Below are 25,761 nucleotides of genomic sequence, written 5' to 3' on the forward strand. Positions count from 1 at the left end.
TAGTGATGAAGCTGCAACTGTTCAAAATCAATCTTAGCACCTAAGTGAGACTTCCAGAAATTAAATATGATTTGGTCAATTCATGGAGACAAACTGAAAAGTTACCTGTACAATTGTATCCATTTAAAAAGCCATCAAGCACAGTTTTGGTAGTACGTTCAAAAACTTCTAATTGAGATGAATTTTCATCAAAAACAGCATCAAATACAAATTTGAGATCCTTGTTTTTCCTCTTGTTAATATCCCTACATGCTATTTTCTTCCCATGGAAGAAGCTAACTTCCTCTTCTTTTGGATCAAAGACCAGCATGTGCTTGTCTACAACATGAAGCACTTTGCTAAAGTTGCCATCTTTTTCTTTTTGATTCTGTGGACGGACACGGACCACCACTCTCACATGATTGCAAATATCTTCCTGGGTAGCAGTAGACATGATGATGCTTTGGTTTAATTCTTCTTTGTTGCCAAAAACAATTCTCCAGACCAAGCAACTGAAATCTCTTCTGTAAATGAAAACAATTATGAGATGACTTTAGAATTCAGAAAGTAGCTACAGCTTTACAATTAGCTCATAGCCAAGGCAACATCTACCAAACACACAAGCCCAATTTTCTAATTTATTAAAAAGTTATTTCATCAAGATTTAAGTAGTATATTTCTTATATTGTTAAGATCTACAGCCATTTGCCTTTTTTTTTAAAAAAGGCAATCAAATCAATTATTAGCCTCCAAAAGTACAGTACTTTCAACCTCTCCTCTTCCCCATATAGTATAAGTTATGTTTTTCTGTCAGGTTTTGACAGGTTACAGAAACCAATTGAGGACTGCAAAACAGCTTGGCCCTTGAACTTTGCTGCTGCCTGATGTTGCATTAGTTGATTGATGTATATACAGAATATACTACATGCTAATGAACCTATGCTGACTAAGCAGTACATATGTACGTCTTTCAAATCAAATGTTGACCCATTCCTGAAAGCTTGTGATTTAAAGCCAACAATAATCAGAATTTGGGGTAAATCAGCATTTTTGGTTTTCTTTTCTTGCCATTTCAGTCAGTAATAAATCAGAAATAAAAGTAGGGTTTTTTTTTATTTGTTTATAACTAATTTTTTTCTTTGTAGGACTGAAAGCAATGGAAACTGAAACCTGGTATATTCATGGAACAAGCAGAAGTAGTTGCACAAGCTTCCCCACAGCGTGCTATCAATGTTCTTCAAACAAAGGGATCATACCCATATCACAATAATTCAGTATATAGTCCCATAGAATCTTAGGTTCACAATCCTACACCCAGCATGGATTAGCAGTTTTTGTTCTACTTTATTTCTGTTTATTGCTTGGTCTCTTAAGTAGTTGCAGCCTGCACATCCTTGCGTCATAGTCAAGCTAAATTTGAGTAGCGCTGTGAGCAACCCAGGGCTCCAGGTTGTAACAGCACTCAAATATGATCTGGCCACTTGCCCTTCATGACAACAACAGAGGGACAGCTGGGCCCAATACCTGAGTGGTGCTGCAATCCTGTGTGCCAGGTCACAAAGCCCAGAGTGAGGAGCCGGGCCCAGCCATACAGGAGCTGCTGCCACTGGGTGAATTTTTCATTGCAAAAAAGCTCAACACAGGGCTCTACTTATGCCCCAGTCCATTTAGCACAGGCAAACCCATGTGCCCATGCCAAGCTGCATGGAAGTTAATGGACATTGCACGGAGCAATTGACAGGAATGGGGCCTGAGTGTGCAGCCAGCCATATGTGAACTGCTCTCACAAGTAACTATGTTATCTCAACACGGCAGGAAGGAAGACAACTTTTAACGAGTCTAAGCTGCATGTTTGCAGTAGCAGGGTAGATCTTCAGTCAACCAACTTTCTCACTCTCTCTGCCCCTTTCCTCGGTCCTATGCTTCTGAGCACTGTTAAGACTCCACACAATGCCAAACATAATAATCAGGTACCTGTAAGACCACCAAGCCACAGGCCAAAGTACTTCAGAGATCATTATTCAGGGTGGATTGATTTAAATCACCTAGAGGAAAGCCTTAATTTATATAGGTGATTTTAGTCAACTTTTCCATTTGTACTTTAGCTATTTTTTAAATAAAAAGTCCATTCTCATTGATTTGTAGAGCTATAAAAACAAGTTGATTTACAACTAAACAGAGCCTTTACACTAGATTTGGTACATCTTGTTGGTACTTAAAAGGTTACACTATATTTATATACTTAATATTTTCAGATTCTTATAAGTTGCACGTTTTTAGTATGTTAAGCAATATATCATTCATGATTTTCTATTTACTAAATAATTAAACTTTTGCTCATTGTGTGCGCGTATTAGGACAGTAACTGGAATGTAATTAAACATACAGAATAGCATATAAAATTTATTGTTATTAAACAAAACAACCTTACATCTCTTCTCTTATCAAAAGATGTTTCACATTTACAACATATGTTGTATTAAATTTAGATGTAATTTTAAACAGGATTTAAACCAAAACAAAAATAAAAAATGATTTAAATTAAAAAAAATTATCCACCCCATTTTTATGGTATTTGTTACCTAAATACAGTAAAAAAAATTTTTAAAAAATCCTATCAACTCAAGACAAATTCAGGTGACAAATGTGAAGACTTCATATTCTGTTATCGGAAAAAATTTTTTTTTAAAAAAAAAGTGTATTTATTCTTGGTTTCTCTGCTAGGCCTTAACACCCCACCCTATGATATCAGTAAGTGAATCAAAGATATTTGTTAGCTTATTATACTAAACTACTTGTGCTGATGAACAAGATACTGTAGAAAGTCCATAAAATCCTGCCAGTCATAACGGCAGATATCCAACACATTTTAGCTGACAGCATTGCAAATACCACTTTTTACGTACCAAGTTTCTGCCATCTAAATAACTAAAAAATAAAAAAGGCAGCCCATAGAATATTAGACTCTTTACATAATCAAATTGGGAGCCATATTCCTGTGGAAAAATCAGGTTGCGAGATAATGCGCTTATCCAGTATAGCTGGAAGTAACTGGATACTTACCTTAAAACACATCACCAATTAAACGATTAATGCTAAATAAAGAGACTGCTAGGAAACAATTTCAAATTAGTTCAACTAGCATAGCTTTTCCATCAGTATGGAGGGATCATAATTGGATTAAGAATAATTGATCAACACTGGCTATTTGAAACTGAATTGATTTTTAAAAGCTGTGCCTTTCAACAGTGTAGATAGGGGTCTAAATAGAGGTATATTTAATTTAAAAATTCACAGCAGGGCTTGAAAACAACAGGAGTACTTGTGGCACCTTAGAGAATAACAAATTTATTTCAGCATAAGCTTTCGTGGGCTACAGCTCACTTTTTCGGATGCATAGAATGGAACACACAGACAGAAGATATTTATACATACAGAGAACATGAAAAGGTGGAAGTACGCATACCAACTGTAAGAGGCCAATCAATTGAGATGAGCTATCATCAGCAGGAGAAAAAAAAACCCTTTGAAGTGATAATCGAGATGACCCAAAGAAGGTGTGAGGAGAACTTAACATAGGGAAATAGATTCAATTAGTGTAATGACCCAACCATTCCCAGTCTCTGTTAATTGTAAACCTAAGTTAATTGTATCTAATTTGCATAGTATCAGAGGGGTAGCCCTGTTAGTCTGGATCTGTAAAAGCAGCAAAGAGTCCTGTGGCAGTTTATAGACTAACAGATGTTTTGGAGCATGAGCCATTCACCCAGGAAAGCTCATGCTCCAAAACATCTGTTAGTCTATAAGGTGCCACAGGACTCTTCGCTGCTTCTAATTTGTATATTAATTTGAGTTCAGCAGTCTCTCTTTGGAGTCTGTTTTTGATGAGAGGAAAGTTACCATTCAAAAGTAGGTGAGTGTGATGATGAAGGGCACTAAGCTATTGTTTAGTTAACATTTATTAAAGAGTTTTAGCCCTCATGATTATGAATATAAGTATACAAATGTGAATTGTTGCAGTGCTGTTTTCCTAAGGCCTTGTCTAAACCTGGATAAAAGGTTTTTTTGTTTTTTTAAAGCTGTTAGATAATATATTAAAAGCCTAAAGTAAACAAGGTCACTTGTATTTTAACACTTTAGCTGGTAAAGATGAACTCTAGGTGACCACAGATTTCTACAGTTCCTGTTGATGTAGGAAACTATAAAATAAACTGAATTTGTTTATTGGGCAGATTCAGGATTGGGAGTTTATAAAGGAGTGCTATTTCATCATCCTGAAAGTTCTTCTGTGATGCACAGTGCTTCTATGAATCCCATACACCCTACATGCTGGGAGAATGCAGTGTGAATGCAAACACAGATAGTATAACTTTCTTTTGGAAGATAATATAAAGTAAATCCTCAATTAAAAAAGAAACATTCTAAATGATTTTAAAACATCCAAAAATAGTTCCAAACCTAGCATTGTCAGAAATCCTTAGAAAGCTCCAGTAAAAAGGGATTATTTTTAAACAGTTAAGAAATGACTGCTACTGTATTTCTAAACTAGTCAGGCACCTTTACGGCAAGTTACCAGCATGTAATATCACCCAGTAAACCCTAATCTTAGTTTCACCAGATTTTTAAAAAACAGTAAATATCACTTTATGTAAAAAATATAATGGCCTTAATTTGTCCCCTCTACTAACATTAAATCACTAGAGTATAAACAAACCCCAAACAAAATATTTAACATAGCTTATGCTCAAATAAATTTGTTAGTCTCTAAGGTGCGACAAGTACTCCTGTTCTTTTTGTGGATACAGACTAACATGGCTGCTACTTTGAAACCTATAAAACTCTAGTGGTCTGGTAGCAAAAGTAATTTACAGGAACATTGTTAACTTTAAATCTAGATAATTTCAAAAGGAGTCAAAGGTAATTTCAGGCATTATACCTGTCCCCAAATTCTATTCGTTTTTGCTTTAAAGTCTTTGGACCTGATCCTGCAGAGAACCCCATGTTGCAGAGTCTCATGACTCTTGCAAGATTGAGCATTTCAGAAGAAGCATATTGTCTTTCTGTCAGTGTGTGAAAGAGCCACACAAACGACAGGGAAACCTGATTACACAGGGGAAAGGAGGAAACTAGCTACACACAAGTGCTATCCAATACATTGAAAACAGGATTTTTCCTTTTAGAATAATCTTACGAGTTAGGCATGAAATAAACGTTTCTCAGGCAGTTTTAAACTGACAGCTTCCCTTTAATTCACAGCACGTTTATCATGATGATGATGACGACCAGGCCTCTGATAACCAGAATACAAAGTCCTTTATACAGCAGCCTACAAGCTCCCGTCTCTAGGATATCACCATCATGATTTGCACATAGTGTCAGACAGATAGTTACGGCTGTAACAAAGCCTGGTCGGCGGGCCGGGCCGGGCTCCTCTGCGGGCGGCGGCTCCAGCCCGTTCAGACGGCTCCACCCCACCCGCAGCTTGGCCCGAGGTGCCGGGGGCTTCCTCCGCCGGCCAGGGAGAGGCTGGCGCGTAGGGCAGTGGGGGCCGCACTCACCTGCGGGCGGGCGAGGGGCGCCGCTGGCTCTGCCCAGGCCGCACCCCCTGTCACCTCCTTCTCTAGCCGCACACTGAGCAAATTCAAACACAAGCGGCCCGCCTCCCCTCGCCACCTCATTGGCCCGCACTGCCATGACGTCTCTAGTGCGACCGCGCCGAGGGCAAGCGGGACTGGTTTGATCGCAGCGGGGATCCATCCGGGCTCAGCTCAGTCCTGGTAGGCCCGGTGCTGGGGGCAGCGCTGTTCTTCCTGCTAGGAAAACGTGCCCCGCGCCTAGGGGGTCTGTGCTTATGCCGCTTGTTCCTTTTGGGTGCTATCACGTGAGAAAGGGGAATATAATTCCGAGAAGCCCCCTTCAGGGTCCTGCTCTGCCTGGGGTGGAGGGGGGCAGCAATCCATCGTGCACAAAGGGGTGAGTGGGAGAAGATGCATTAAGCCCCCGGGTAGGGGTGCGCATGGTACTCAAGAGGCTACATGCCACGTTGTACTGCATTTTAGATGAATAAATCACAGATAGTTGTACAGGTAGCTGAGCAAATTTTATAACAGAACTAAACTGGTGAATATTGTAGAAATCAACCACGTTTCACTTTAAAAGGCAAACGACTATTCGCAAACAGTCTTTTGCCCTATGCGGTTGTCTCCACATATTGCATACACAGGTTCACAACAGGTAGTATGTTACACCCGTGTAACCGTGTAACATGGGTGCAACAAGCCCTGCTTCTAGCATCAAAATTCATTCAAGGAGATTAGAACAAAGATTGGGAAACTAACAATAATTTAGTATGCATGCCCACAAAGTATTGCTGGATTGGACTAAAACTTTACTCAGCCTTAATGATTGAAGTCGTGACTGGCACTTCTGTAGTACAGCTAGGATGTGTGCGGAGGCTGTGTGTGTACAACTGTAGTGGTGATTGTGTGGGTGTATGTTTGTGAGTGAGTGAGACGAGGTTGGTATGTACCTGAGGTAGATTTATGCATATGTTTCTATGCAGCAGAGAGGTAGGTGTGGGGGCAGCAGGGGTTGTGATGTTAATGACAAATACGGGTCGGAGATAAAACCCCAGTGCGAAACCCTGACCTGGGCAGGTCCGTCCTACATATCTGCCACTGGCAGCTACCCGAGGTGTCTTTGAAAACGTTCGCAACGTTGCATAGCTTTTCATGCCAATAAGGTATTACTGTATTGAATTGCATAAGCCGGGATGATGCGTGTGGGGTATGTACAGGAAGTGGTAGTACGCAACTGACAAGCGTGTTACTGGGTTTGTCTGCAGTTGGCAGGCGTGCTGATTGGTGTTGCATGTTTCAAGGGGAGCGTAGTGTCTGTAAACAGGGGCAGGTGTTTGTATATGGCTGGTGGCGGGGGGAGCGGGCTGTGCACAGCTGGTGTGGGTGATCGAGGATAGTGCCCTGGCGGGGGAGATGGAGGGGGGGGTACCCGGGGAGGGCTTGAGGCTAGTGTAACGTGGCTGTTGAGAGAAAGAGAGAGAGAGACACCACGCTGGGGCCCTGGGGAGCTCCTGAGCGGTTTCTTGGGGGCCACTCCCCTCCGGGCGTTTACATCTCCCTGGTCCCTCAGGGACCCTCTGCTCCCACATGAGACAGGCGGGGGGCTGCCGTCGCGGCAGCAACATGCAGGCGGAACTGAAGACACCGGTGCCTTGTTGCCAGGGGAGGGGAGGCCGGGCTGGCTGTGCACTGATACCCCGGCAGCGAGAGAGGGGCAGCGGCGTGATCTGCAGTGAGTACCGGGCCCTTGCTCCCCCAGTCTCCCCTGCCTGCAGACTGGGGCGGCCTCAGTTGCCCCCGCAGCGCGGCCCGGCTGGAAGAGGGGGGTTGGGCAGGCCGCCCTCAAACGCTCTCGGGTGTAGAGACTTCGCAGCCTCGTTATAGACGCGCAGTAAAACCAGACGCCGCGGAGCGTCCGTGGACAACGAGTTAACGTTCCCCGCGATGCTTCTTTCTCCCCCCTCCCTCTTGGCTAGAGCGCCCGTCCAGCCGCTGTGGGATGGTGCTGTTATCCCCCAAGCACATTCCTGCCCCCCTCCACGCCCCAGGTTTGGGGTGTGTCGCAAGCCCCAAGTGCTCGCTGAGGTTCAGTCACTCTTCTGCACCGGAGGCTGTACATCTGCTACATCTTCCCTTCCTAGTTGCATTTCAACAAATGACAGCAACGTTTTCGCTTACAAACTCCCAGTCCAAACAATACATCGAAATACTAATTGGCATGAATTTTAGAAGAAATGTGACTTCTGCTTTATTTAAACAAAAAAGTTGCCTAAAATGAGAGTGCTGTGAAGTAACTTATCAATATATTTTTCTGGGATATGAATTGAGTTTGAGTATAATATATATGTATAACATCTTACTAGGTTCATATGACTACTTAAAGCAATTCTGGTTAAGGATGTAGACAATTAAATTATTATTAATGTTGGCTCTGATCTTGTAGTGATCTCTAGGGGGAGTGAAATAGTCTTCTTAGAGAGGGCTCACTGCAGGATCAGGGCCATAGTGTGAGGCACATTTCTGAATTAAATAAGGAGACGAGCACCTTTTCAACAATGTTATCTCCAATATTATACATTTTGCTTATTTGCCCTGGGTGGGATAAGCCAATTGATGGTAGCTATTCATAAGTACCTTGTAGGTAATTTGATCCATCAGTTTCTTAAACAGTTTCTGGAGAACAAGAAAATATCTGATTACAGAGAACTTGCCTAATTTGTTTACCTTTTTAAAGTGTGGAGCTATTTAACAAGTGGGGCATAGATTATAATGAAGGTAAACTTTCCTAAAATGATCATTCAGCATGTTCCCATTTTGTGGCAAACAAAACAGATGACTGAATGATGGGTAGACCTGAATCAATAGAATATATAAAAATTGGGTAGATAAATTGCATCATGGGATTAGACATTGTCTCCATTAATAATAAAAATACAGTATGGCATATTGTCAGATGGCCTTATGTCTGTGTTTTCTTTTTTACATGGTAAGAGAGCATATGAAATGTGGGACTGAAGGAGGTATTTGCTCAGAAAACAAATGTAAAATTCCTGTAAATAAAACCCGTCTTTTTACCTCTTTGCAGCTAACTGCCAATTCATTCTGTTATGAAAAGAAAAGATTAGCCTAAAGCAGTGGTTCTCAACCTATTTACCACTGTGGGCTGCATATGCAGCTCTCTATGTGTTATATGGGCTGCAGCCACTCTATATATATATACTACCATGGCCCCAAGGATGTCATATGGGCTGATAGGGCTGCAAGCAGCCTGTGGGTTGAGAAGCACTGGCCTAAAGGATATAGCACTCCACTACTAAAATAAAGAAGAGAGGTAGGTGTACTCTTACTGGTTTGTCATCTAGGTATGACTTAGTATGAAAGAAGCGTAAGTCATGTTCACGAACAATATGAAACTGATGAAAATAGCTATTCTTGACCAGACAAATGGTCTGATGTTTCATTTCTCACCCAGTGTTTGAACAGTTGATGTTTTAAAGTATGAGATTTGATTACATGATGTTATCGTGCACTGCTACAAATGTTGCATCCGACGAAGTGGGTATTCACCCACGAAAGCTCATGCTCCAAAAGTCTGTTAGTCTATAAGGTGCCACTCTTTGCTGCTTTTACAAATGTTTTTATTGATCATAACATGATTCTAGCACTGTATTAAATCCAACTACAGTGTTGGACTTTCATTTTCCTATTTTAAATGGTTACAGGGAACACTACAAAATTAATTGTGCTGTGGTGTGCTGATGTTGAAAGCATGTTAACTATAGAAAGGACAGTAATACTTTTTTAAAGTAATGAAGCCTAGTTGGCTTTACTTGTATACTTTGTGCTCAGATATGGTCACATATCGTTTACCATATACTTCATTTTAATACTAGTATCCTCAATATGTCATGCCACAGTCAGAATCATAGGCTGGAGAGGAAACAAAAGTTTTATGGTAATACGTAAAGAGAAGCATTGCAGCTTGGAGCATCCATGTTGGGTGGAGGGCCTTGGAGAAATCCTGAAAGGATACCACCATTGGAGATTATAATGGAAACTATGTATCTAAATTTCTGCCAATGTAGTGTTTCTCTGGGACTTTGTACCATGGGTTGTGTGACTGCGTTTTTGTACTTCTCCTTCCTGAACCAACCTATTATTTAAAATACTTACTTTAAATTTTTTTCCAATATTTGTTTTTCCAGGTTCGCCTAACTACAGTATGGTGCTGTTTCGGTATTTGTGCCAACTCTACAAACGATTGCTTCTGTCCAGTTTAGAAACTAGCTCAATAAATGTAGGTATTTGGGCCAGAAATATACATTCTTCAGCAGAAAGGCTGGAAGTGACTTATGACCATGGAATTAAAAAACAAACAATGCATAACCATGAAGTTCAAAAGCTACATCAAAGTGCAGATGATGAAGATTGTAGAAGACCACACATACCTGTGATGGTGAAAGAAGTTGTTAATTGTTTATCACCCCAACAAGGGCAGGTGAGTTAAATGATTTCTTACAGTCGTATATAATTTTTTCCCCAAATTTGGATTGTCACTCCGTATTGTCCTAAGATAATTATTTATTTGGTAGAGAAATAAAAACCACACTCTGCAACTTGTGCTGCTAAGAGCTCTACTGTATTAAATTGATTTGTGATTCAGATTAAGGTTTTATGTTTACCATCACAGGATTCATTAATCTTGTACTCTGGAAAATCAAATTATAGTATTTGTCAAAATTATAGTAAATGTTTGTATATTCCCCTGTTCCTGTATCCAGTCCTGACAGATGAGTTCTATTGAGTCACTTCTGCTCTATGTTCCTAGAGTACCATAGGTAGCAGGGAATTCTCAGTTAATGAATTTCTGATGAAATAGCTTCTTCTTGTAGGCTTCAGGGTATAATGCAGAACATATGTCCAATTAGGTCTTAAACTAAATAGCATATATCAGTGGTTCTCAACCAGGGGTCTGGGGCCCCGTAGGGGGCCGGGAGCAGGTTTCCGGGGCTCCTGCAAGCAGGGCCAGCATCAAAATGATGCACAGGGTTTGTAACATGTCCAGGAATCAAAAGGGTTTCCGAAGGTCAGGTGAAATCTCTTGTAAAGCCATGATTTGTGACCTTCTGAGGATTGTTGTGGTCTTGAAATTGGTGGGTCACTTTTAGATGAATTGAGAAACCAAATATGAAAGAAGAGAGAAGAATTTATAATTGCTGAGTGTGAGTAGCATAACTCTTGCAATATGTGCATCACTAATTGCTTACTTTATACAATTCAAGATATACAATACATGCCAGTCAAATATACTTTGATAGAGTTTACAAATAGGTCTTCTGCGTCAGGGCTTTGGAGCGGAGTACGGAGCAGTGGAGCTTCAGATTTTTGCCTGGAGTTGGAGCGGAGCCGGAGCACAGCTCCAAAGCCCTGTTCTGGGTCAGAATTAAGATTGCTGTCAAAATCTGAGAGTTGAATTTTTACATGTGAACTGATAACTGAGTATGTAAACTGTAACAGTGATATCTGTAAAGTATCTGCTTTTAATAATAAACTGTAGTTTGCACAAGGGCTATATTAAATTTATTAAAGTAAGTCCTTTTTGGACTAATTCATAGGTTCTAACTATTAATATAAAAATACTTGCTAAGTAATTTGAGAGGGAAGATACATTCCTATCTATAAAATGAGGACAATAAATCTTTCCTACCTTGCAAAATGCTTTGGGAATTTTTAATGATAGGTTATAAATGTAAGGTAGTTTTATTTTTGTTTAATGTCAGCCATCCTAGCCCTCCATCAGGATGTTGGTGAATTCTCAGTTTAATGCATGGATGTTCAATCCTTTGTGACAAAGTTCCTCCTCTACCTTGAGGGTCCTGCACTTATTGGTGGATTTGCTCGCCTAACAGATTCACCATGTGGGTCGGGAAACAGCCCAGAGACCTTCCCATCTGGTAGAAGCCACAGTCCAGGTCAATTCCTCTTGTGTCTGATCAGGAGTTGGGAGGTTTGGGGGGAACCCGGGCCCACTCTCAACTCCGGATTTCCCCCAAACCTCCCAACTCCTGATCAGACACAGGAGGAATTGACCTGGACTGTGGCTTCTACCAGAGGAGAAGGTCTCTAGGCTGTTCCCGACCCACATGGTGTCTAGAGTGCCTCCTGGTACAGCTGCACGACAGCTACAATTCCCTGGGCTACTTCCCCGTGGCCTCCTCCCAACACCTTCTTTATCCTCACCACCGGACCTTTCTCCTGGTGCCCAATAATGCTTGTACTCCTCAGTCTTTCAGCAATATGTCTTCTCACTCTCAGCTCCTCTTGCTCCCAGCTTCTCACATGCACGCCATAAACTGAAGTGAGGTCCTTTTTAAACTCAGGTGCCCTGATTAGCTAGCCTGTCCTAATTGATTCTAGCAGTTTCTTAATTGGCTCCAGGTGTCTTAATTATCCTGCCTGTCTTAATTAGTTCTGGCAGGTTCCTGATTACTCTAGTGCAGCCCCTGCTCTGGTCACTCAGGGGACAGAAAACTACTCATCCAGTGACCAGTATATCTGCCCTCTACCAGACTCCTGTACCCCACTGGTCTGGGTCTGTCACACCTTGTACAACTGAGGGTCACGCTGAGAGCTTTGATGAATAAAGAGACACAGTTTTCAATAATTGGAACAGATTGAACTTGTCCTCATCATGAACATGGAGGTGCAGCCAGTGGAGAATATAGGAATCCATGTGTGGATTAAGATGGAACTTTGTATGCTGGCACCTGCATTTTTCAGATTTCAACTCTGTATAGTCAAGATGAAGACATCAGGAAACCAAATTGCATTTTAGAACTTGGTGGGACGTTTGGCCTGCAAGATTCACTTTGGCCATACACTTGTTCAGGGGTGAGTTCAAGTGATATGGTTTTGTGTGTGTGTTAGCATGTATATCAGTGGTGGGCAACCTGTGGCTTGTGGGCTGCACGTGACCCATCAGGATAATCTGGTGGCCAGCTGCGAAACAGTTTGTTTACATTGACTTTTCGCAGGCACGGTCACCCGCAGCTCCCAGTGGCCATTCCCAACCAATGGGAGCTGCAGGAAGTGGCGCAAGGTGCTGGTCGCCGTTTCCCACAGCTCCCATTGGCCAGAAACGACGAACTGCGGCCACTGGGAGCTGCTGGCGGCCGTGCCCGGAGAAAGTCAATGTAAACAAATTGTCTCATGGCCCACCAGAGGATTACCCTGACAGGCTGCATGCAGCCTATGGGCCACAGGTTGCCCACCACTAATGTATATTATTACACACACACCCTCTATTAAAAGAACATTGTTAAAGTTGCAAAGTCTAACATTTGAAAGTTAGGAAATGCTAGATTCGTGATTGCCTGTCCAGCCTTAATTCTGATGCCTTGTGTATCTCTGCTCTGTACCAACTGAAGCGGGGATTGTGTATTGTGTAACTAAAGACTATATCATAATGTACTGGTATTTCTTAAATTTTGAGTGGTTATCTTTGCACCATAAACAACATTCTTGTAAGATAGGTGTTTGTGTGTAATTTCTTCTTTGGTTTTTTTTTTTTTTAAAGAAAAAAGGTAAAACTAAATTATTTGACTGTCAATGGGATTTAGGCTGCTGCATACCTAAGTCCCTTTTGAAAATAAGAAATAGGCTCCTAATCAGTTAAGCATTGCCACAGTGAACACACTGATCCCTAGATACCTTTAAAAAGCTGGGCCTAAGTTTTTTGTGCAACCTGTTAGGCTCTCTGATTCAGTGGTCGTCATCATCAAGGGAAATCCCAAGGGAACATAGCTTCCTTGAAGATTGAGCATCACTTAGGGCATGTCTACACTACCCACCGATCCGGCAGGTAGTGTAGACATCTATCTATTGGGGATTGATTTATCGCGACTCTGGAACTCCACTGTGGCGAGAGGCGGAAGTGGAGTCGACAGGGGAGCGGCAGCTGTCGACTCGCTGCCGTCCTCACGGCCAGGTAAATCGACCTAAGATATGCCGACTTCAGCTATGCTATTCACGTAGCTGAAGTTGCGTATTTTAGGTTGACACCTCTCCCTCTCCCCCCCAGTGTAGACCTAGCCTCAGATTGATCTCTAGCTAAATCCTTAAGACATCTGGCTGGACGTTCAGTCTATGTCTGTCACTGGTGATCTGATAGTGCCACTGAGTTTTTTGGCCATAGAGTGGAATTCCTTGGTAAACATGCTCTGCAATTGGCTTTTAATCCTAATAATATGTCTGTAGCAAGACAGCTGCTGAAACTAAACCAATTCTGACAGAGGTAGTTGCTGGTTTCAGCTATAAATATCGTCATTGCTGATCTTGTCCTGCCACTTATTGTGGAGCGGCTGATGAAATGAAAACATTAATCTACTGCTCCTCAGCCTTCTTCAGTACCCATATCACTGCTCTACTATAAAATTGGTATAATTGTGATTCTGTAGATTCACAGATTTGTAGCAAGGTTGATGTCACAATGTCTCCACCGAGGCCACTAAATGGCTAGAAACATGAAGCAACTGCTGTAATACAAGTCTCCATGTATCCTCCAGCACTGTTTACAGTGTAGGCCAGATACTTGACAGTTGCCATCTGTTTTATATTGTGTCTAAAGAGGTTAACACTAAATTGGTTGTAATTTGGAGTTGGAGGCTGCTTAATGGTAATGGCCAAGGATTTAGTTTGGGATTAACCAAACCAATGCATGTTGCTTCTTGCCCAACCAGACTGGCTGTCAGCTGCTGTGATTCACTATATTGTGCCAACAAGACAATTTTATCAGTGTATTCGAGATCTCAAAGTATGATGGTGTTCAGCTCAGTGTCACCAACTTTAAGCTCATCCATCAACCAATCAATACCGATACAATGATAGTGAAAGGATGCAGCTTGCCAAACTCCTGTGGAAACAGGAAACTGCCGTGTATCTACCATTACTTCAAACACACATGCTTCATTCTGTGATGGTGGAGATAACAGAAGTTTTATATGTCTTATGTCTTAGAATGGTGCAGCTCATCACCTAGGAAATGCCAGTGGATTTCTTTGCCGGGGAGGAGAGGGGAACTCCTTTTAAAAAAACAAAACCACAAAAGGAACTAGAGCAGGGGTCGGCAACTTTTCAGAAGTGGTGTGCCAGGTCTTCATTTATTCACTCTCATTTAAGGTTTCGCGTGCCAGTAATACATTTTAACGGTTTTAGAAGGTCTCTTTCTATAAGTCTATAATATATAACTAAACTATTGTTGTATGTAAAGTAAATAAGGTTTTTAAAATGTTTAAGAAGCTTCATTTAAAATTAAATTAAAGTGCAGAGCCCCCCGGACCGGTGGTCAGGACCTGGGCAGTGTGAGTACCACTGAAAATCAGCTCACGTGCCGCCTTAGGCGCGCGTGCCATAGGTTGCCTACCCCTGAACTGGAGTCATGGTTTTGTGTGCAATGACACAGCCAGATTAGTTGGGGGTATTCTACATCTAAATCTAGGCTTAACTGAAATTTCATTTTAGCTTTATGGTTCACTGTTGGAAGACATCTTTTCAAAACACAAAGGAACTCATTCAGAAAGATTTATTGGGTTATCAAAGTGAACTGTTACTGCTGCTCAACTAAGTTCAATAGAAGATCCACAGAATCCCATGTGCTTTATGTGGGATTCCACCATTGTTAATGGATAAGTGTAAACAGCTTTTTTTGTCACTTTTAAAAACCATAGTAGGTGTATCAAGTATTTGAAGCATCAGAGAATATCAGGTATTCTAAAGTCTGCAGTTTTAGTTCTTTGCAAATAAATAGGATATAGTCAGTGACAGAGGGTCAGATGGGTTATGCTAGTACAAGGGTCAACAGTAAAATGTTAAGTTAAATTTAGAGTCTATATCACTGAGATGAATGGTGGAACTTCACTCAGTGCTATCATTTATCATCTTGGCTGTAGAATCAGGGCAGTGTTGCATTGATTTACATTCTAAAGGTTATCTTCATAAACAGGCTACAATATTTGTGTGTGTGTTTAATATGTGTATGTAAAATATGCCAGAGTTCCTTAATATTTGGAACTTGTTTTTTTCCCACATAAGAGGATTTCTCTTATCCCTGCTTTGAACACAGTAGAGAATATGAAAGCTGATGTCAGCCTTTATTTTCTTCAGTATCTGAAAACCTAAAGGGTAGAGTAATACATGGAAAATCTGATAGGGAGTGGATACTCCTATCCTAACTTCGATCACTCATCAGGTCTTTAACGTTATTTATAGTGCTTCCTAATAACATACATGAAGACTGAAAATTCATTCACAACTGAGAAACACAGAGGAAAGAGTCAAGTATTAAACAAACAAACAAACAAATAAAAAGGAAGTTTCTGGGCATTTGGTGCTGATGAAAGAAAAAAGAGAACTTCAGCACTAATGATATGTTTAATACCCCCTGCCTTCCCCCCCCCCCACCCGGTAAATATTCTTGTTGGCTGTCTCCTACGAGGAATTGGTCTGTCATGGATTTAAGCAATAGTATTTTCCAGTTACCTTCATAAGTCTCTTTATTGCTTTAGAGCCTGTTTTCTTCAAGTCCCTATGGTAGTGCATTCTCTGAAGCACACAGTACAAATGAGTCTCTATCCATCTAGTTCATTTTCTCTTCAATGAAAAGTCTGTTGCAGTAAATTCACAGAAAGTAATTTCCTCTTTTTAAATTCATTATATTGACTAAACTGTATTTTAGTTTTTTTTCAGTCCACCACTGTTCTTTACTCTTATTTGATAACTGTTGTCTGGACAACTTCAGTTTTCACAGTTCCCTTAATCTTCAAGGGTAATAAAAAAACAAGTGTAACTCCTCAGACTGCATATCTGATTCATCCACAAGCAATTATTTTTCTTCCTAGCTTTCATCTTGATTTTTACTAGTTTTCCCCTTGTATGAATCGTTTGCTTTAATTACTCTCTTTTGCATCATAGATGCGCTGATATGAAAGAGAGTTTTACTATCAGTGACTTTTAATATATTTGCCAGAGGATGAAACTTTGATTTTTAAGTTATTCTCATATGGGACTTGTAGTAATATTTCAGGGATATTGCATATCCATAAGAAACTAACATTTGGAATGCTTCAGAACAGACATCATGTTTGATGTGTAATATCTAAACTCCCTTTAAGACGAGAGGAAACGTGTTATATCTGATCTAGGTGTGAATAAGAAATATAATAAATTAGTGCCTGATGACATCTACACTTCTACTTTAAACACAATAGTATCCTGGTCTAGGGTAACATGTTTTTAAAAAAATGCTTTCTGGTCTATGCCTGTTAGGCAAACTGTTAGGTTTTTTTTAATGGTTTTGCCTAAAACTGTTGTGTCAGAGTTGGGGGCAAGGGAACAGTCCTTCAGCTCTGTGATCCTTTGGTGTGTAGCCTGCTTGGTAGAAACAAGGTTAAATCGGATGCTAGTTTTATCAAATGAGACAGTTTGTGTATACAGATAAACCTCCTCTTAGAGCTTCCCTGACCTTGCTTCTCCTGGCCATTTGGTACATTTTGCAAAGGCATCCTCTTTGGCTGTACACAGAGTTCTGCAAGTCTATTCCCCTCTACCTCTCCACCCTTGTTGAGGTTCTCGCTCTTGCTCCCATAGATGCACAAAATGCAGCAAGCAGCTATAACATGAGGCACATATTTTTCAGAAGCATCCAGCCTTGTCATAAGACACTTGCACCTTTCTTTCAGTCTTCCAAATTCACACTTCACTGTTATTTTACAGCTGCTCAGAGTATAATTGGTAAGTTCCTTTCTCATATCCAAGTGTCCAGTTAGGATATGTCTACACAAGCTGCGGCAGCAAGTTCCAAAAGCCAAGTTGACAGACTGGCTCACAGGGTTCATGCTATGGTGCTAAATACAGCTGTATAGATGTTGTTGTGGCTCCAGCTGGAGCTCGGACTCTGAAGCCTTCCCTAGGCTTCCAAGCCAAAGCCCAAATGTGTACACAGCTATGAATAGCATTGTAGCATGAACCTCAGTCTGTCTACCCAGGCTTGCTGCTGCTCACTGCGTGGACATACCTTTAAAGGTTTTGTAAGCTCAGTCTCCTAGAGTGACAGGAGGAATATATATTGTCTATAATGGTCTAAAGTTTTTCATTTAAAAAAAATTGTAAGTTCTAAAGCTCTCCGCATCATGGTCCTTTCCAGACTACCCCAACTTAATATTGGTGAGTCTACCTCGGTGATCAACAGGACTTTGCACCACAGTGGAGAAATACCCCTTTCCATTGATGAACTCTGAGGTCTGGTGTGTGGGAAGGCAAATAATAGACATGAAATCCCCTTAATGGCTTCTATACAATTTGGGATCTCCTACTGTGCAAATCTGTCAGTAACCTGTGCATTACCCATCTTTATCCCCTGGGGCGGTAACACCTCTTAATAACAGTGCATGCCTCCATAACAGTATCCCAATAGTCGATCTGTCAATGTCAGTCTGGTTAGTTTCTAGCTGATAGAAATTAGATGGTGAGCTTCTAGATGGCAGTGATGGTCAAAGGCTCCTCCACACTGAGGAGAGCTGTCATGTTGGTGTTTTGACACTGCAGCTCTGGGGTGAGCTCTCCACCAATCTTGAGGAAAATTAGTCTTTCGCATCCTGAAGTTTTGCTGCTACTGCTGGTCATCCCAGTTCTTCAGCAGTATCCTTTCCCACCAGGCAGTGCTGGTTGGCTGAGCCCAGAAGCAGTGCTCCACCAAATTAAAATGTCATGCAGAAAGAAGTAATTTCTCAGTTTCCCATCTCCGTCCTCCTCTTCCTCCTCCAAGTAACTGCCCAGCATCATGGTGGCTATGCTGGTGGCTGCCTCCTGACTCTTCCAAAGCTGGCTGCTTGACATCTGGGCCATCCTGTTCATATTAATGGCTGCTAGGATTGCAACACTCAGCTGTGTTTCCTTCATGCTGCCTCATAACAGTTTGAAAATAGTGCTGTATTACTAGTGATTAATGGCTCCATGTCTAGTTGGCAGCCGGTATTAAGCGGAGTGCCCCAAAGATTGGTCTTGGGGGCGGTTTTGTTCAATAACTTCATTAATGATCTGGAGGATGGTGTGGATTGCACTCTCAGCAAGTTTGCAGATGACACGAAACTAGGAGGAGTGGTAGATATGCTGGAGGGTAGGGATAGGATACAGAGGGACCTAGACAAATTAGAGGATTGGGCCCAAAGAAATCTGATGAGGTTCAAGAAGGACAAGTGCAGAGTCCTGCACTTAGGATGGAAGAATCCCATGCACTGCTACAGACTAGGGACTGAGTGGCTAGGCAGCAGTTCTGTAGAAGAGGACCTAGGGGTTACAGTGGATGAGAAGCTGGATAAGAGTCAACAGTGTGCCCTTGTTGCCAAGAAGGCTAACGGCATTTTGGGCTGTACAAGTAGGAACATTGCCAGCAGATCGAGGGACGTGATCATTCTTCTCTATTCGGCATTGGTGAGGCCTCATTTGGAGTACTGTGTCCAGTTTTGGGCCCCAAACTACAAGAAGGATGTGGAAAAATTGGAAAGAGTCCAGCGGAGGGCAACAAAAATGATTAGAAGGCTGGAACACATAACTTAGGAGGAGAGGATGAGGGAACTGGGATTATTTAGTCTACAGAAGAGAAGAATGAGGGGGGATTTGATACCTACTTTCAACTATCTGAAAGGGGGTTCCACAGAGGATGGATCTAGACTGTTCTCAGTGGTAGCAGATGACAGAAAAAGGAGTAATGGTCTCAAGTTGCAGTGGGGGAGGTTTAGGTTGGATATTAGGAAAAACTTTTTCACTCGGAGGGTGGTGAAGCACTGGAATGGGTTACCTAGGGAGGTGGTGGAATCTCCTTCCTTAGAGTTTTTTAAGGTCAGGCTTGATAAAGCCCTGGGTGGGATTATTTAATTGGGGTTTGGTCCTGCTTTGAGCAGGGGGTTGGACTAGATGACCTCCTGAGGTCCCTTCCAACCCTGACATTCTATGAATCTATGAAAAGCAGATGAAGTATGGGATACCATGAGAGGAAAATCTGAGTTTGTTAGTTTGATCTGAAGTCCCAGAATTCTAGTAGGTATCGCACAATGCCTCATGAGAAAAATTCCAGAATACATAGAGTCCAGTGGCAGAATATTGCACTATGGAATATCTGCCTAGAATGTTGTGGGGGGTTATTTTGAAAAAGCTCAGAGCTGTGTGGGTGCAGTGATTCATATGGGATTTAGGTAAAGATGACATAAATGAAGCAGTGTGGATGCACTCTTTCAACATAGTTGTACAACTGTAATCACAGCAAAAAACATCTATTGAAAATACTTTCTTGTGTAGCCCAGCCCAGGTGACAAGGCTACAGCACATCAACTTCTATTTTATGGTGGCTGAATCTTAGCAAGTAAATTGACAAAAAATGACATTTGCAGAATGCTGCCAAAAATATGAAGAGCCTCTTAAAATTGTAGGCTCTCCAATCTTTATATGACCACAATTCCTCCAGTTTGTGGTGTTTGTGGAGTTTTTAGTGGAAGATGTTTCGCTTTAAGATTCACTGTCTCAGTTTTGCCTCCTCACTGACTCTTAGTTGGGCTGGATGACGAGAATGTGCATAGTGAATTCACAAAAGAGATGTGTAATGATGTTTACACACCCCATACTGACTAGGCAGAAGGGAGAGCAGAGCCTTCCCTGCTTGCAGGCAGTCAGGCTGACCACATCCCAGCACAGCTTCCAGAACTGACCCTTGTGGAAGCATGCACCCACAGCTGTGGTCAACAAAGAAAATGTGCCTAGCCATAAAGGGGGAAGGGAAGGCAGAAAGGCCTGGGATAGCAGAGGTGCAACTGCCCCACACCAGGCTTCCTCTAAGAAACTGGCAAGGAGACAAAGGAAGACTGCAAACACTGGAGTTTAAGGGATGATAAACTCAGTTTAGATTAAGAATTTATAGATTGGTCTATCTGTTGGCAAATTGAAGGAGACCAGTTAGAAGAAACCTGGGACCTCTAGAGAGACTGCTCCAAGAGCAGTTTACAATATGGTACCAGAAATGAGGGCGCCTTTAAGTGCCCTGTAGAAAAGAGAAGCTTTTTTTGGCTCACACATACACATGCGCGCGCGCTATGGAGGTGAATCAGCTCCTGCAATGGCTGGCTGATTTACAAGCAGGACAGCGACAAGTGTTTGAACAGATGGCGTCACACCAGCAACAGTTGTTACAACGAATGGTGGATTTGCTATAGACTGCTGCTCCTCAGGGTCCCACCCCTCTGGGTAATGCATTTCCCCAAACTTCAGGGAACCACTCTGACCCTGTTGCTTCCAAAGATGATGACAGATGATGACCTGGAGTCATTCTTGGTAATGTTTGAAAGGGTGGCCATGGCATCTTGATGACCCCCAGCCCAAAGAGCAGGCCAGTTTTCTGCACTCCTCATTGGGGAAGCCCAGACAGTGTATTGAGAGCAGTGGCCCAGGACTTTGAATTGCCTAAAAGAAAGCTCGGTGCCCTTGAGAGAACCTAAACCAGAAGCAAAAGGAACAGGCACACCAACCGGTGGCTGCTTTTACAAAGGTATTCTCCACTCACCCTGGGAAGATGTGCATGGCTCACTGTCACATTAGTACGGAAGCAGATAAAGGTAATACAGGAAGGACCACTGACCAATTCCCAACAAATTGAGAGGGGCTGTTGAGAAAGAGCCCAGGACTGTATTAGAATTCAGGGTAATAGAGTGACTGGAGGAGTCCTATTGTGCTGGTTCTAAAGCCAGATGATTCACTGGGTTTCTATATAGATTTCAGAAAAATGAACAGTTTCAAAATGTGATGCCGACCCCATTCTGTAGGTGAATGAACTCTTAGACTGGTTGGAAAAAAAACCATACATCACCACTCTGGATTTGATGAAGAGGTGCTGTGGCAGATCTCTCTAACCTCAGGCTCTGAGGAGAAGATGTCTTTTTCTGTGCCACTGTGCCTATTTCATTTTAAGATGATGCCCTGCAGATTACACAGATGGCAGTTGCTACTTTTCAATGTGAGATGGACAGATTACTCCAACAGCATAATCAACGTGTAGTGGCATACTTGGACAATGTAGTCATTTTTAGCAAGGATTGGGATTACTATCTGGATAAAATATCCACTGTTCTCTGATCACTGAGGGAAGCTGGGTTAACCGCTAACACTGCTAAATGTGCAATAGGAAAACAGGAAGCCCGTTACCTGGGACACTTAGTTAGTGGAGGGCAAGTCCACTATTTGGTGGTTAAGGTTTATGCCTTACAGGCATACAAGCCTGCCACCAAAAGGCAAGTGAAGGCCTTCCTATCCCTAACGGGCTATGTAGTGAGGCGGCCTGGTACCCAGCCGCCCCGGAGGAGGAAGAGCCCAGACGGAGGCCGGACTGGGTGGAGCTAAAGGGCTCTGAGCCCGCCCCGCAAAGGGTCAAGCGCCGACCCGGAAGTATAAAGGCGGGCCTTCCGAGCTCAGTGAGAAGTCAGCGACCGGAGCGAGCGGACGTCTCCCCGGGAGTTCGGCGCCGGGAGGCTCCTACCCTTCCCCGTGCTCGCTACCCCGAGGAGCTGCCGGAGCTCCCCCGCACCTGCTACCCAGAAGAGTCGACGAAGCCACCCTGGACCGCTGTTCCGGAGGAGTTGCCGGACCTGCCACCCAGCCCCGGCCGTGACGAACCCATGCACCTGGACCCGGTGGAGGACGACCCCAGGATACAGGTAGGCCCCGAGGGGGAGTTTGGAAGTGGCCCGGGGCAGCCGACCCTAGTCTGACTGCAGCAAACCCAGAGCCAATGTCAGTGTGTTGCGGCCAGGATCCCCACTGCCGCTGTTAGGGCCCCGGGCTGGGACGCAGAGGAGTGGGCGGGCCTGCGTCCCCCCTGCCACCCCACTCACGGGTGGCAGTCTCCCCGTCGCTCCGACGCCCTGACCCAGGGCTTTGTAGACTGAACTGCTTGCTCAGCTCCTACCCGAGGGCCTGAGCCCTGCACCAGTGTTTGTTGCCCTGCCCTTATCCAGGGCCTGGGCTTTATAGACTGAACTGCTTGCTCAGCCCCTACCTGAGGGCCTGAGTCCTGCACCAGCGTTTGTTGCCCCGCCCTGATCCAGGGCCTGGGCTTTATAAACTGAACCGCTTGCTCGGCCCTTGCTGGAGGGCCTGAGTCCTGAGCCAGTGGTGTCACCCCTGTGTGGTGAGGTGGCCTGGTACCCAGCCGCCCCGGAGGACGAAGAGCCCCTCCCCTAACGACTGATCCTACAGGCTACTATTGCTAGTTAATACCGCATTTGGCACCATAGCAGCCCCTCTAACTGACCTAAGGATACTACCCCAAGATGGGGTTTATGAATGTCCATCTTGAAAGGGGTTTTCAAGAGCTCAAGGGCATATTCTGCTGTCACATAGTGTTGCATTGTCCAAACTTGGAGAAGGAATTTGTATTGCAAACAGATGCATCAAAGGTAGGACTGGGGGCAGTCCTTTCCCTAAGGGTAATAGAGAAGAACCACCAGACAGTGTACATCAGCTAGAAACTCTTTCCTCTCAAGAGAGTGTGCTCGATGATAGAGAAGGACTGCTTGGCTGCCAGGTAGGGGATTGAGAACCTACAGTACTACCTCCTAGGGAATTAATTCACATTAGTTACAGTCAAACCCCTTTGTGCTGGCTGATTATAATGAAAGAGAGAAACCCAAGAATCATGAGATGGTACCTATCATTACAACCATGTGCCTTCCAGATATAACACTAGGCAGGAAGTTGGCATCAGGATGCTGATTTTCTGTCAAGAGAAGTAGCCTTCGCCAGCCAAGGCCAGGCCAGAGAGAACATGAAGCAGCTTACACGCTCCTGAACATGAGACACAGCCTGCTGTGTGGAAGGAACTCCTGCCCGGGAGCGTGCTAGCCACTTGTCCACACTAGTGGGACCAGGGACAGCTTCCAGTGAGCCTGGTGCCCGCCCCAGTGGGCGGGGCTGGAGGCAGTACAACCACACCAGAGGAGCTGCCGGCACAGGGCACTGGCTCCTGGGAGTGGCAGCTTGACATGCTGCTGCTGCTGCAGTTCTTGGTAGAGCCCTGCAGCTTTGCAGATATAGATTTATATTCCCGGGAGCCGCACAGAGCTCTACTGATAAACTGAATTTAGGTTAGACTTTATGGACTGGTTAATTGTAGGTGAATTGAAGGGACCCAGTTAGGAGAAAGCTGGGACTTCTAGAGAGACTGCCTGAGGTGTACCAATGAGGTTTCAGCTCACAGATATGTGGGGAAAAGGGTGACAATGATTTTGTAGAATGGGGGAAAATGCATATGCTACTGAAAATTGACTGAATGCAGTCTCATCAGATTAAAAAAAACACACTCTTAAACATTTTGCTAAGACCAACTGAAGATATTTTTAGCCCAGAAGAAGAATTGTTTTGGAAAGTTATGAGCATTTGAAAATAGAGTGTCAAAATGGAAGCTGTTAGCGGTCTAGAGTCAGAAGTCCCTCAAATATAGAACTATGGGTATATTGAACTCTAATGAGAGCCATTTTAAATATATATATTTTGATTTGAGACCACTGTGAAATTTACATCCTGTGCTTCCTCTTTTAGGTTTGAAGCATGGTGGACAACTCCAGGGAGTTACAAAATACTCAGATTCTGGGTTTGTGACAGGGGCAAGACTCTTCTTCCAGGGGTGTAGAGATTGGTCCACCTCCATGTTTTCGTTTGTATGGGACTCCAAGAACCTGCTTGCTACTGAAGAAGGAAGCTTGGAAGGGTATAAGGAGGAAGAGCGGGCTGATGGCTGCAGCTCCACAGGGAAGAGTCTTCCAGTTACAGTTTCTGGCCATGTGACATGCCAGCAGGGACCTCTAATTCTCACCTGCAGCATGGCTCTCAGCAGGCAGGCCTGGCTCCTCTCTTTGACAACAACATCATGGCAGCTCTCACCAACTTCCCTCCATGTTTCTCTACTGTAGAAGAGGAAGGGAGCCTGCAGCTGTTACTGCTGGAGAATAACAAGGGAACTTGGTCTGTCTACTGAGAGCCACACTGCAGATGCACCGGATTTCATTTCACTGTAATACTAAGTTAGCTTGTTGCTATCACTCTATCACATAACAAATGATAGTGCTTCAGGAGCCTATTTAAGGCACTGTGTTATAATAAAGCAAGATAAAATGCTTTTGGGTGACTCAGCTTGTAATAGTGCTGTCTATACTCTCTCTCTCTGTTGTGATAACATTAGTCTTTGCACCTCTTGGGTAAAACTAATAAAATTCACCAGAAAGTAATCTAAGCCCTTCAAATTTTAACTTGAGTGAGACTGTGGTCCCAGAAAGGATGATAATATATGTAGCTACTCATTTCCTCCCCTTCTAGAACTGTGTACCTTATTTAGTAAGCCTTTTGGCTAACGTTGCTTATTAAATATTTGAGTTCTAGTTTGCAAACAGTAATTCAGTCATTCCCCTTTCCCACAACGTACAAAATAGTATCAGGGTTCTCAGTTCACAGCAGGAGTGCAAGCGATAGCCACACTTTCCACTCTCACTTCTATTTCAGAGAATTCCACATTGTTTAGAGTTACACCTATCTCACCACTGCTCATGCATAAAGAGGCTTTTTTCATATGATGGTGCTAGTGATAAAACTAACAGGATCATTATCATCATCTTATAGCATCTGTGAAGGGATGAACCCCAATGTGCATGTCCTTACAGAGCTGGTCCTGTGCTGCTGGTAACTGGGGGTTACCTCCCCCATATTTGTACATCTTTTCTTTCCGTCTTAGATTCTTATGATACTTACATCATAGCATCTGATAACCTTACAATCTTAATGTATTTATACTTGCAGTGCCCCTGTGAGGTAGGATAGTACGGTTCCCTGTTTTACAGCTGGAGAAACTGGGGCACAGAGAGACTTAAGTATCCAAGGTCAGACAGGAAATCTGGTGGAGCAAGGAATTGAATCTGGGTCTCTTGAGTCCTAGGCTAGTGCTCTAACCAATGAACCATCCTTTCTATCCTGCCCAACCCTCCCCTCTCCCCAAAAAGAATGAACTTAAAGCCCCATGTATGGGTACTTTATTAAATGACAATTACATCTTCCCCCCCCCAAGATACCATATTTGCTCCTTGTTCATCTCTTAGGGTACGTCTACACTACAAGACTA

At 43.1% G+C, this 25,761-nt stretch overlaps 2 protein-coding genes across 7 annotated transcripts in view; one reads left to right on the forward strand and one right to left on the reverse strand.

Moving 5' to 3' along the window:
- KIF18A (kinesin family member 18A) overlaps positions 1–5,637 on the reverse strand; it is a 116,727-nt gene extending 111,090 nt beyond the window's left edge. The window contains exons 1-2 of the mRNA XM_045016278.1: positions 5,538–5,637; positions 106–503 (exon numbers count right to left, since the gene is read on the reverse strand). Of these exons, the coding sequence (XP_044872213.1) occupies positions 106–433 (328 nt within the window). The 5' untranslated portion in view covers positions 434–503; positions 5,538–5,637. The remainder of the gene's footprint in view (positions 1–105; positions 504–5,537) is intronic.
- Positions 5,638–5,673: 36 nt separating this feature from the next.
- Positions 5,674–25,761, forward strand: part of METTL15 (methyltransferase like 15) — a 214,363-nt gene continuing 194,275 nt past the window's right edge. Inside the window, exons 1-2 of one of the 6 annotated variants that reach the window (XM_045016282.1) lie at positions 5,674–5,756; positions 9,764–10,056. In XM_045016282.1, the coding sequence (XP_044872217.1) occupies positions 9,781–10,056 (276 nt within the window). In that variant the 5' untranslated portion in view covers positions 5,674–5,756; positions 9,764–9,780. The other 5 variants (XM_045016281.1, XM_045016284.1, XM_045016285.1 and 2 more) reach the window with 5 other exon arrangements.

Source organism: Mauremys mutica, chromosome 4, assembly GCF_020497125.1.
Source record: "Mauremys mutica isolate MM-2020 ecotype Southern chromosome 4, ASM2049712v1, whole genome shotgun sequence".
In the NCBI taxonomy this organism is placed as follows: Eukaryota; Metazoa; Chordata; order Testudines; family Geoemydidae; genus Mauremys; species Mauremys mutica.